The 13,122-nt window shown below is 36.5% G+C and overlaps 1 protein-coding gene across 2 annotated transcripts; it reads right to left on the bottom strand.

The window, feature by feature from the left end:
* Positions 1 to 4,396: 4,396 nt before the first annotated feature.
* Positions 4,397 to 7,813, bottom strand: LOC123873376 (fork head domain-containing protein FD4-like). 2 transcript variants are annotated; one of them, XM_045918224.1, is made up of 2 exons: positions 6,986 to 7,813; positions 4,397 to 4,583 (listed from the first exon to the last, which is right to left on the bottom strand). In XM_045918224.1, the coding sequence occupies exon 1, from the start codon at positions 7,751 to 7,753 to the stop codon at positions 6,989 to 6,991; it is 765 nt and encodes a 254-aa protein (XP_045774180.1). In that variant the 5' UTR covers positions 7,754 to 7,813; the 3' UTR covers positions 4,397 to 4,583; positions 6,986 to 6,988. The 2 variants fall into 2 exon arrangements, with proteins under 2 accessions (XP_045774180.1, XP_045774189.1); XM_045918233.1 differs by having other exon boundaries at positions 4,397 to 4,579.
* Between the last annotated feature and the right edge of the window lie 5,309 nt (positions 7,814 to 13,122).

Raw genomic sequence — 13,122 nt, 5'->3', positions numbered from 1 at the left:
GTGTGCTTGTAAACCCCCGTTCTTTAGCATGTGTGCCAGTTCAAGGGAACTCTGAGATTTTAATCTAATTCAAAATTTAAAAAAAAAAATTAAAAGTATCTCCTGAAAAGTTGTGATTTTTCACATAACAGAATTTGCGTGCATATAGCGACAAAAATTGAAAATGGCGTTATTAATCATTGTCTCTCAACTCTGTATCTACTTACTTAGGTATATATTACAGTGTATGAGTAAGACGAAATGTTTAGATGGATTAGACCAGCTTCATTTCGCTGGCACGAGTTAAAATGGATCGTTTGTGTTGCCTGATTATAGTAAACTAAATCTGCTAGTGTCGTTCGTTTCTTGGTGGATTTTTAGGGGTTGAATTAATAAAGACCGCTTTGAGGTTTGGCACAACCATGCCATGGCCATACTTAGGCATTTATAGCATGAAAGAGAGCCTGTCAAGTTGAAATCTTATTTAGTGCCTTTTAGGCACTTTTCAAAAACCACATAAAACTCACTTGCCACGAATAATACAATTTTCACAAATTATATAAATAGGTAAGTAGATGTATGTTATTTAACTTGCTACACTTTGGCTTTATCACTTTATCGACTTTATCGTGAAAAATAAAATTTTGAAAAACTGTTCCCTAACTCCCGAGCTTACCACAGCAGGACGAACTTTCAGCTTTTGTAAAGCACTTCCTTAATATTTTCCTATGGGCTCTGGGGCCACAATATTATTAACAATACTTTTTATAGCATTTTGAATAAATTTAAATTTTAAATAAATAATTACAATGATAATAAATTATAAGTTAATCTTCAAACTTTCTGAAATTGGCTTCGCAGATATTCTCATTTCCTGGAAAAGAAAAATAATTTATGTTTTTTTTGTCAAGTTATACCTACTTATATATTTTTGTAGGTTTTTACTTAGGTAGGTATACAGTGTTTTTTTTTTTATCTTGGACAGTATGGGGAAATCTGAAACCATAGAAGATACAGGGAAAGCGTCTTAGGAACCATTTCTTCTCTTTTATGAAACAATTTTGGCATAGTGAATTTTTTGGCCAAGCGAGAATAATTGTCCATTGAAATTAATAAAATTGACAAAAAAAAATTTAATGCCTATGGACTCAGTTTCATGTAGAGATCAATCAATCCATTGTATCGCAAGAAAAAAAGCGGGACAGCAGAAGTTAGTCAAATTTAATAAAAAAATTAAATATCATTAAATTTAAATGTTTTATGTTCATATCCATGAGCTTTTCTCCTTAATTTCCGGAGATAGGTAATCATTTTATGATCCAGACTAATTAATATTATATGTAGGCATACTTAGCGAAAGTATTAAAACAAAGGAGATTGCAAAAAATTGTATGGACCCCCAGAATGTACAGAAATGAAATCAGTGTCGTTCAATAATATGACTTCTATTTTGCCTTTTATCTCAATACATATATAAAAGGAAAAACTGACTGACTTCTTCTGAATGAAAGGAAAAGCTGATTGACTGACTGACTGATCTATCAACGCACAGCTCAAACTAATGGACGAATCGGGCTTAAGAGGACTCTCTCCGTCACTCGTTTCATACAATCGTAGTTCCAATTTCATTTGAATATTAAGCAACCAAAGTCCATGAAATTTAGCAGACATATTCTAGAAACTAATATCTATGTCTGTGGTTTTCCAGATTTCTGTTAAAATATTCGGTTTCAAAGTTACGCGGTCTTAAAAATTTTCATACAAATCTTTGAGCCCCTGTAATTTTAAAACTACATATTTTTAGAAAAATCTAAAACACCACAGACACAGATATTAGTTTCTAGAATATATCTGAAAAATTTCATGGACTTTGGTTGCTTAATATTTAAATGAAATTGGAACTACGATTGTATGAAACGAGTGACGGAGAGAGCCCTGTTAAAGGCATGCAGGTAAGTAGCTATTATGACGTAGACATCTGCTAAGAAATGATTTTTAAAAATTCAACCCGAGGGGTAGGTATAACAGGGGTTTGAAATTTGTATACTAAGCGCGGACGAAGTCACGGACATAAGCTAGTTTACACATTAATAAAGTTTCCTACATGTATATTATCTAATTATTTTTTAGATTAAAATTGTGAAGGTACAAGTGTAAATTAAAAATTTTCAACACCCCCGACCAGTGAAGGTTACAGTAACTAGAAAAGAGCTGATAACTTTCAACGGCTGAACCGATTTTCTTTGACTATTCCGCGCCTACGATCCAAAGTATCTGAGTTTTCCAAAACATCATTTTAAAATAAATCATTATGTATATCTAGGCAACGTCCATCTTGACAGCTTGACATTTGTAAATTGACACTTGAATATTATGAACCTAACGGTTATCTAACCTTCTTTTCTACAAGAAAACTAGAAAAGAGCTGATAACTTTTAAACGGCTGAACCAATTTTTTTGGATTATAGCTAAGAACACTCTCGATCAAGCCACCTTTCAAACTAAAAAAACTAAATTAAAATCGGTTCATTCGTTTAGGCGCTACGATGCCACAGACAGATACACAGATACACAGATACACAGACACACAGATACACAGATACACAGACACACAGATACACACCCCTCTTTTTCGGTCGGGGGTTAATAAAACAGTTGATTTTGTCACTCGGTTTTGTTTCTACATAATAATAATACATAATAATTATGCTTGCTAAGGGAAGGTGCACATTGGAGGACAGGACGGCAGATGATTTTTTTTTGAATTTAATATTTATCCAATTGAAATAGGCTTATTTTTCAATGCGTGGTGATTGACCCCGGAGCATTGCAGCGCAGTTTTCTCTAGAGCACCGAGCATTGAAAAGTATAAAGCTCTAAAGGTCTATTTCCCCACTCAATCGGCTCAAAGACCTACCTACCTACACTTAAAGTAAGTACTTAATTACAAATTTTTGAGCCATTGTAACTTTGAAACTAAGTTTTTGCGGAAATCGTGTCTATACTGTGCCTTGAATTAGAAACATCAAGTTTGACTGGTTTAAGAACCAAACTACGTTTGTATGAAATGTGCTGGGATGAGCACGCTAGGTTTAATTCTCTTCACACTAATCAGTATTATAAAGGAGAAAGTTTGTATGTGAGTGTGTATGTTTGTCACTCCTTCACGCAAAAACTACTGGACGGATTGGGCTGAAATTTAGAATGGAAATAGATTATACCCTGGATTCCCACTTTATCCTGAAAAGTTCCCACGGGAATTTCAAAAACCTACATCCACGCGAAGTCGCGGGCATCAGCTAGTAAGAAATATGACCACCTAAGGTTTAGCAACTCGCATGTCTACAAAATCCTGATTTTTTGGGCGCTCTGATTCTGACACGGGCCAAGAGCACAAATTAATATGAAAGCCTCGAGAGGAGTTTCATATTTGTACCTTTTGGGGTGGAGAGCTTTGGGCCGTGGGGTCCGGGGTCTTCACTCTTGGAGCTCTTTTCGAAAAAAAAAACGAAGAGGATTATCGAGTCTACCGGGGAACTAAAAGCTGGCAGCTACCTTGGCCAAAATACAAAAAGAAAAAAGGGGCATGGCAAAAGGTATCTTGGGTACAAAGCCTGGCTGCGGCAGTTTTGATGAGGTTTTAGATTTAATTTAGTTTATTTTTAACCCCCGACCCAAAAAGAGGGGTGTTATAAGTTTCACGTGTGTATCTGTGTATCTGTCTGTGGCATCGTAGCTCCTAAACTAGTGAACCGATAATAATTTAGTTTTTTTTGTTTGAAAGGTGGCTTGATCGAGAGTGTTCTTAGCTATAATACAAGAAAATCGGTTCAGCCGTTTGAAAGTTATCAGCTTTTTTCTAGTTACTGTAACCTTCACTTGTCGGGGGTGTTATAAATTTTTAATTTACACTTGTATTAATTATTATTAACTAGCTGATACCCGCGACTTCGTTCGCGTGGATGTAGGTTTTTTAAAATTCCCGTGGGAACTCTTTGATTTTCCGGGATAAAAAGTAGCCTATGTGCTAATCCAGGGTATAATCTATCTCCATTCCAAATTTCAGCCCAATCCGTCCAGTAGTTTTTGCGTGAAGGAGTAACAAACATACACACACACACACACACACACACACACATACAAACTTTCGCCTTTATAATATTAGTGTGAAGTGTGATGTTTCTATTTATTAATATGTTAGTTTTAATTTTGATTTAAGTTTTTTTTTAAACATAGTGCGCTTCGAAATTTCGTAGCTTTAATTTTAAATTTACGCAAATATAATTATCACCATTACCTACATCATTACAAATTAATTTTAGTTTCTATTGAATGATAGGTAATGTTAGCTTAATTTTGATTTATGTTTATTTTAAAACAAACTGTATAAAGAATGCGTATAACAAGCTTACCTATTCAGTTGTAGAAGTTTCTGTAGTGCATGTAATTTCAATAATTTCCAGTAAACTTCAAATTGTCATCCACGCTACTAACATTTACTAATTCACTAAACACAGTCTAATTGAGGCGTTATATATTTTGCCTTTAAAGTTTCTTATAACTAGATTGTCGTCACGTCTTCTCTTCTTAATTCATGTACCTACCTGTAAAAAAAGGAAAAAGGTTTTGAAAAAATGTAAGCGTACGGCCAGCACATACTTAGGTATACCTAGACAGAGTGGAGCAGAGCCGAGATCGAGTCTTATCACTAGGTACTATCACTATACCCATGTTATAAACGCTAAAATGTGTATATTTGGTGGTTTGTCCTTCAATCACGTTGCAACAAGGAAACCGATCGATATTTCTTGCAAGGATATAGTTAAAGATCTGCCCGGCTAGCATGGGCAGTAGATAAAAATTATATCCCCCGATTATATCCACTAATGTCATACAAATCAGTGGATATAATCGGGGATATAATTTTTATCTACTGTGAACTGTCCATGCTAGCCGGAATGGAGAGTGACAGATTATCTCGGAAAATCAAAGAGTTTCCATGGGATTTTTAAAAACCTAAATCCATACGGACGAAGTCACGGCTTCATCTGGTTGATATTATAATTATGTACCGTACCTTGTCACTGGCATGCTATTAATAAAAATATGATTTAACAATCGTGGGGTTCTTACATTATATTTCTAATAACCAAGGCTAACCAGGAATTCATTCGGGGCGGTTTATCAGGGCCATATTATTCGAGTTTAACAAACGTTTGTCTGACTTTACAGGGTAGGCTTACCTACCTTCCGGTCTAATGCGATAAAACCATAGCTACAATTTAAACGCGTTTCATCTTAGGCCACATCATCACTATCCATCAGGTATCGATATAAAATCCATATCCATACCAACATTTTAAATGCGAAAGTGTGTCTGTCTTTCCAGGTGTCTGTTACAACTTGCCACATTAGTTCATGGTAAAAAAATAAAAAGAACATTGTACTTAAAAAGTAATTATGAAAATTCTGAAATAAATAGTGATAAAGTCTCACTTACCTATTAGATACAAGTGTACAGAAATAACCATTAGATATACCTACCTACTTATTTAGAGAAAACAACTTGGCGGAGGCATAAAAGACACCTTGCGATTCACCATTAAAAATGTATTGTGTTTTCAGGTGCTGTTGTTCAAATTGTTTTCCCCTCACTAGCAAAAGTTTCTAACCAATAATATCATAAATCCTATTCCTATTGTAGCAAACTGGCTCATGCCTGCGATTTCACCCGCGTGGACTAGACAAACAAACCCATATTTTATCTCCTAGGGAGTTGAATTTTCAAACATCCTTCTAAAATCTAAGTAAATAACGTCTACGTCATAATAATAGTAATCTGCATGCCAGCCCAATCTGTCCAGTAGTTTGAACTGTGCGTTGATAGATCAGCCAGTAACCTTTTCCTTTTATACCTAAGTATATTCAGATTGATAGGTAGGTAGACCTATTTAAAATATTTAAGATTAAAGGGAGATTTAGGCGAACACGAGTTTTAGACATAAATAAGTAACAAAGTAGTACTTACATAAGTAGGTACAAACCTAATCAAATCATACGTGCTTAATATATGTAAAGCGTGAAGCAAAGAGCTTGTGGAGATCCTGAATGAAGCGAGCCTAATAAAGGGATGACGGAACGAGTCTTATCCATCTTAAAAAAATCAGCTATTTCAAATCTACATAATTATTTTGCGACAGGATAGGTACCTATTTCTTTTTATTAAACAACCACAAGCATACCAGATGCTTTCTTTAAAAAAATGCAATTCTTATTAATGCAAACTGCATAGCAAATAAGTAACAGCTAATAATTAGTTTAACTTACGGCAGAATATTTTATTAAATTATATGACCGTTTCTGACCGTATAGATTATTATTAGACACTTCACAAAATAAAGGGTCCTGAATTATAGGTTTTTTTTAAATTTAATTTATTTGCACAACAAAGTTGTACAAATAAATTTTAAAAAGGTTCACTAGTAGAGCCGGCAGAACACTAATTTATTTTGTGATCTCTTGTATTATATTGAAGCCTTTCAGGTACCTAGTACTAACTTATTTACTTAACCATATAGAAATAATGTTGTGCATGTGACGTAGTGATAAATTAAATATGGCGGACTTTCCAAGATGGCGCACCACTTTATTTACATCACTTAAAAATCGTATAATCGAGAGGTATCAGCATAGGCTAAGTAGGTACTTAGTACTTACTTAGATGTGTACTTAGGCTCTTGTAGTTTTCTCTTTCTCGGTAAGTAGGTACCTATACTTAGTTACTGTTTTTATTAATCATCCTATCTATGTAGATGGTTACCTAGCCTAGGTTTACCTAGGTAGGTATAAGGACCTTATCTACATGTTGAAATGAAAAATTAAAACCTAATTAATTATCAAGAAAAGTAGTATCAAGTAAGGTACGTACCTACCTACAGTTTCCCTCTAAATAAACTATTTACATTTTTTTAAGATCATATAGGTTGTTGGTATAAAAAGCACTTACCATTCATGAATTAAGCGTATAATGTGAAAATTGGCTTGTGTCTCTCCAAGTCCAGAGCGGCGGTAAGCATGACTGCTGCAAACCAGCTAGCAACTCGGCATGGTACCGTTGTGCAGCTAAAATATACGGAGGTGGTAGCGGCATGGGGCAGTGAGGCTGCTGATGCGCCGCTTGCGGAGAAGGCGTTCTTCGCGGTTCAGGTTCTAATAATGCGTCTATGGTAAAAGCTCGACGTGGTCTGGGACCTGCAGGCAGCAGTGCCGCCGTGTCTGGGGCCTCTGGTTCTGGGCTTAGTCTCGGACACAACGTGACCGCCGGCGCATATATTCCCCCAGACATACTAGGCGCGGTAGTCGCCTGCCGCGCTAAGAAAGCTCTGTTAAAGCTCGCCAGCGCCGCCAACTCTGCGTTTAGACTATCCTTTTCTCCTTTATGCAGCTTAAAGCGCTTTCTACGCCGTAGCAGCGATCCATTTTCAAACATGTCGAAGGCTTGCGGGTGCAACGTCCAGTAGGCTCCTTTGCCCGGCCTGTCCGGGCGACGAGGCACTTTCACGAAGCAATCATTGAAGGAGAGATTGTGACGCAGCGAGTTCTGCCACCTTTGTGTATTTCTTCTGTAATATGGAAACCGATCCGTGATAAACCTGTAGATTTCCGACAGCGGGAGCATCCGTTCCGGCGAGCTCCAAATCGCCATGGCGGTTAGGGCTATGTAGGAGAAAGGCGGTTTTTGGTCACCGTAGGATTCGCGCGTCGGCCGTGGCATCGCTCGGCACTTTCCCGGTTATAAATGTTCTTTATGTCACTCGGGTAATGGTATTTCAGGCAACACGTCTCTCACTGGGTAACATGAGATAAGGACTGGGCGAGCGAGCAAGCCTGCGTGGCAGGCGGGCGGGGGCCTGCCGGGCCCGCCCTTCGCCGCGTGCACCAATCGCGCGTCGTTCATTCTGTTTGTTGTTTTTGTCGGCTCTGGACCCGTTACAGAAGAATTCAAATTGTTATCACGTTTACATTATACGAAATTTATTCGACATCGACACTTGAGCTTGTTTCGAAATTGCAATGATTAAAGAAGTGGGTACTTATTGATCTTGTGAGAGGCTGAAATGATTGGATGATCATTATTAATAGGCGTGGGTAGAGAACTTTTACTTAAACCAAATCGGTGATGATGTTTAAGATGCATAATAGCGTAGGAGTGACAGAAATAACCTTTCGTTAGAATATGAATAAATAAATAATAATAATAATTGTAGGTGTGAATCCGTACAGCTTAGATCTAACATTTAGGTACTTACTTAGGCAGGTAAGTAGCTTTTTATGGAAAGCTCAAAATTAAATAGGTAAGTAGGTATTGTTCGCGACAGGTCAAGAAGGCAATCGGGGTACGAGGTCAATCGTGCAGTGGGGGATGCCCCGTACACCCGCGCTGTCATAGTTAGTGTTGCGCGAGTCCGCAGTTTGTCGATTTATCGATTTGGTCGTTGCTTATAGTTTTGTGTATCGAAAAATACCTACTTATCACTCCAGTCACATGTTCGTCACGTGCAATAATACAATAACCAATAAGTAAGTAATTAATCCATTCTCAAACACATGAACTATAGCCTGAAAAGTATTAGATAGAATATTGTGTCATTAAACGGAAAAATAATTGTTATAAGTAAACACACTGGATGAGGCTGTGTTTCACACTTGCATATGGAAAAGAAGTCTAAGGCTGAGATCTATAGATCGCACTTTGACTTTGCTCAGACTTAAGACACTGTTAAAACGAGATAGCGTTATACCGCTTGCATAAATCTGTCTCGTTTTAACTGAAACTTAAGTCTAAGCAAAGTCAAAGTGCGCTCTATAGATTTCAACCTAAGTATGTCCAGAATAAAATCCGATTCAAAATCAGTAAGACTACATGTACCATTAAAATCATTTTTTCAATTTTTCAATTAAGTAGAGCCCGTAGAGTCTGTAGAACTGTTGACAAGCCGACTGAATTTCCGTGCGTTGCACTATTATCGTACCCACTCCTGGCACATGCTTTACGCTTAATTGGCGGGGAAAGGGGATAATTAGTCATGATTTTTAGCATGGCCAACATTCTTTTAAAATAAAATAAAAATAGGTTTATTTTGTTGTGTACTTAATTACCACAAAAATTATGGTTATCGATTACCCGGTGTCTAAGGGCTAACATGTCATCGAAAAATCAATAAGTTAGTACCTAACTACCTACAAAATATGTTGAATCAGCTCTGGGATAGTACCTACTAGGTACCTAATGGTAAACACCGGGGCGTTGTGACACGCGCCGTTTAACGCAAACAAGTGAGCTTCATGAGAATACCCCACGCATTCGACATGGCTGATTTGCCCATTGAGTGCCTCGGAAAATTATTGCGAGACGTTTTGATTTCATTACTCTTCAATTCCCTCTTTGTACATAAGTAGGTACTCAGAATCGAAAGCTTAATTTGCTATAATCCGCTAAAAAAGGCAAATCTGTATGTATGGTACAGCATGCAGTATGCGATCTTTGCTATTGTGCATTGTAAGGTCTACATCAGCTCCTGAGGATGCGCCGGTGTCGGAGTGAAACGGCGTCGAGTGTGTTCTGGTGGATTTGTGTGGTGTTGCGTGGAGGCACTTGGGTATTGCTTGGTGGCTGGATTTTCTTGCATACTGAGCAGTGGAGGGGGGGGGGGGGGGCGGGGGGGGGGGAAGCAAAGCGTTGGAACTCTCACCACCAGGTGGACAACAAACAAATCGCTGGGAGTCGCTGGATTCAAGCGGCGCAAGTTTAGACGGCCCTACAAGAGACTTATGTCCACTTGTCCAGCTGTGGATGTCTATCGGTTGACAACGATGATGATGATGATCGGATACAAAATCTCCATGATTAATGTTAAAGGTAAAATTTTAGTCCAAAGTTAGCAAATTCTGAATAAGTAGGTATATTGTGCCAACGATTTTACTTTTATTGACGGTCAAAATTTAACCGTAACGTAACTTCAACCGCATGTCATGCAACTGTATTTCCTCTAAAATTAGCCCTATTTTTAAATATTACTTATTATATCCAGTTGTTGTATATGCAACCATTTTGTGCCACAAAATTACGTCTGCATTGTGCAGATTTCGTTACGCCGACAATTTTAATGATACGCTTTTCATGTGATTTTAAACATTAAAAATGGTGCAGACGGTTTCACATTTTAAATGTCTTTGTACTTACTGTTATTTTTATTCCTAAATAAATTGATAGTAACGCTTTTATGCGTAGCAAGTAAATACTACAAAAACGTTATTTCATTATAGCAAATCATCATAAGAAGCATCCGCTTTAAAACAGCATCTGTAGGTAATTAAAATAAACAAGTAGGTATATCAATATGGGGTTATTTAAGTGGAGGATCAACAAATACCTGAAAATTCGGCAACGCGTTGATCATCCGTTCCTCAGGTCACGGTAATATTATCTATTATATACATACCATTACCGTGCTCAGGTGCTGCAAATGTTCATAGACGATGGCACTTAATCCCTTAACTGCCCGCTTGTTTGCTCGCTATTTCATATTTATAAAATCACTTTTATTTTGTGATACAAAACAAAGAAAATTTTTGACTGTCTGGGATTAAAAATACCTTAGGTATGCCACTCTTCAAGTTCTCAACTATTTAAGTTTTTAGTGGTCTGTGAACAGATCTACTCATTATTCTTACAAAAAATCACGTTACTAGTATTACTTATATAATCAGTTTCTAGGGTTCCATACCAAATCAAAGGATAAAACGGAGCTCTTATTGTTACTCTTCTGCCTGTCTGCCAGTCCATCCGAATGTTTCGGATCTCGTAGAGCTCGCACCTCCTTGTAGGTACTAATCGTAGAAGTCGTACTTACTCGTAGCTCGTACCTATAGACGGAATATCTTTCATATCTAATATAGGTATGGATACTTAAGAGTGAAATGCTCATAGTAAATCAAAAATATGTGCATAAGTATTAAATTAGAGATTGAATGATATTATTTTTAAGGCAGAAAAAATTGATAGTTTCTGAATTTGAAATTTCTGTAAATATACCTACCTATTATGTATATTACACTTGTACTACTTTTAATCAAGAAATACTGAAAGCATTGATTCATAAGGTAGTTTTATAGTTAGGTATGACCCTAAGCAAACGAACATTTTTCACATACATATATCCTACTTATACAGAATGAGGTCCGCCGGTCGTTATTGTATAGTGAAATCAAGGGAAACCCAATATAATAACTAATTAAGTTTTCAAACGAGATAATATAAACTCAGTCGATTCCGTATACTCTAAGAACAATCTGCATCTGATAAGTGCTTACCTAAGCCATAAAAGATATCACAACCACAAATCAGATATAGGTAATTTCCTCAAAAGATGCCGTTCGTCGCAATCATAGCACCTCACATAATGACTCCTTTGAAGACGCCGCCATCACAGATCCACCTCCACCTTGTTATTAAGTGTGAATTCTACAAATTGTTCACAAATATTTGCGTCTACCTGTGTTTTTGTACCACTTGTGATATTTGCCGTGACTGAATCAAGGACTGACGTCGTAAAAGCTGCCCGATTAGCCGCGCTGGATTAGAGGCATCTACTAGATATCTCCGGCTAATAGATTTACAATGGGAACGAAATAAAAATTATATTTTGGTGGTTTAATTTCAAGTTTTTTCTTTCTTAACGGCTTTGCATGTCTAATCTGATTTAATGCATTTTTCTTTATATGTGTTATAGAGGTTGGGACCTACCTATCTACCCACGTTGGCACCTACCACAAACATTAGTATATACCTAACATTAGTATAGTACCTAAGTGTAATTAGGTACTCGTAGATATGTGTTTACTTTACTTACATACGACTAGCTGATGCCCACGACTTAGCTCCCGTGGATGTAGGTTTTTAAAAATCCCGTGAGAACTCATTAATTTTCCGGGATAAAAAGTAATGTATGCGTGTTAATCCAGGGATAATCTATCTCCATTCCACATTTCAGCCAAACCCAATCATGTAAAATGTTTCCATTCATGTACCTATGTATTTTCTTTAGGTAGGGAAACTTAGTAGCTACATTATAGTAATTACTATGACTTCCGATTATGAATTTTTTTCCTCTTAATGCCCACAAGAATAATAAGTACTTCCTTCTACAACCCCGTTCTTTCTATATTATGCCGCCTCTATACTTAGTGGTCTTATCATAACAATAAAATAAACGATTAAAATACAAATTCATCAACTTTTTTTATCTTCACGACATAAATTGCACTTTTAATTGTAAAATGCTCGAGTTGATTTACATTCCTATCTAATTATTATTATTATTTTTCTGTAGACGATTTTTTTTACTAAAATTATAATTTTTAAACACACATTTTACAAATTTTATGATATCTTTTCTGTATTACTATTTGGAGTTGTTTAATATATAGGCATGTTTATTAATGTTATAAATACAAATATTAGGGTTTACTTAGATCCTGATCTGTGCCTTATCAATAAACTAATCACAGAACGTATAGGTACCTAATGCTAATCAATGGACGAAATAACAACAATGGCTACCTACCAGTGCATTGCGATATCTATCAACTGACTTAATTCATAGACCATTGTTTTTCGAGTAGTTATTACCATTAATTGCTATGAACTATTATTTATCATTGTGAGCGCAGTAAGAGCGGTGATAGCCTAGCGGTTAAAACCCCCCGGCCTCCTATTCGGGAAGTCGAGGGTTCGATTCCGACCCCCCGATGTGCGTTTTGAGTAATTCGGTGTTTGACAACTAGTGAAATCAGTTACTAGTGAACTTTTATCAAACTCAAAGCAAGCAACTCGATGAAATACTGGCATGTGACGTCACAATGATTTGTCATCCATTTCTAGTTTAATCGATAATTTAAAATGGTTATTACACTTAAAACTAACAAAAGACCTGGATTTTAAGTATTTTGGAAAATTTAATAATCACCGACAAATAATTTATTTTTGACATAGGCAAATATCTACAGTATTAAATATTTAACGGTTAAGGGAAAAACCGTGAGGAAACCTGCGTGCCTGTGAGTTCTCCATAATATTTTCGA

The sequence above is a fragment of the Maniola jurtina genome, chromosome 2 (assembly GCF_905333055.1).
Source record: "Maniola jurtina chromosome 2, ilManJurt1.1, whole genome shotgun sequence".
In the NCBI taxonomy this organism is placed as follows: Eukaryota; Metazoa; Arthropoda; class Insecta; order Lepidoptera; family Nymphalidae; genus Maniola; species Maniola jurtina.
This window is presented reverse-complemented; position numbering and strand designations above follow the sequence as displayed.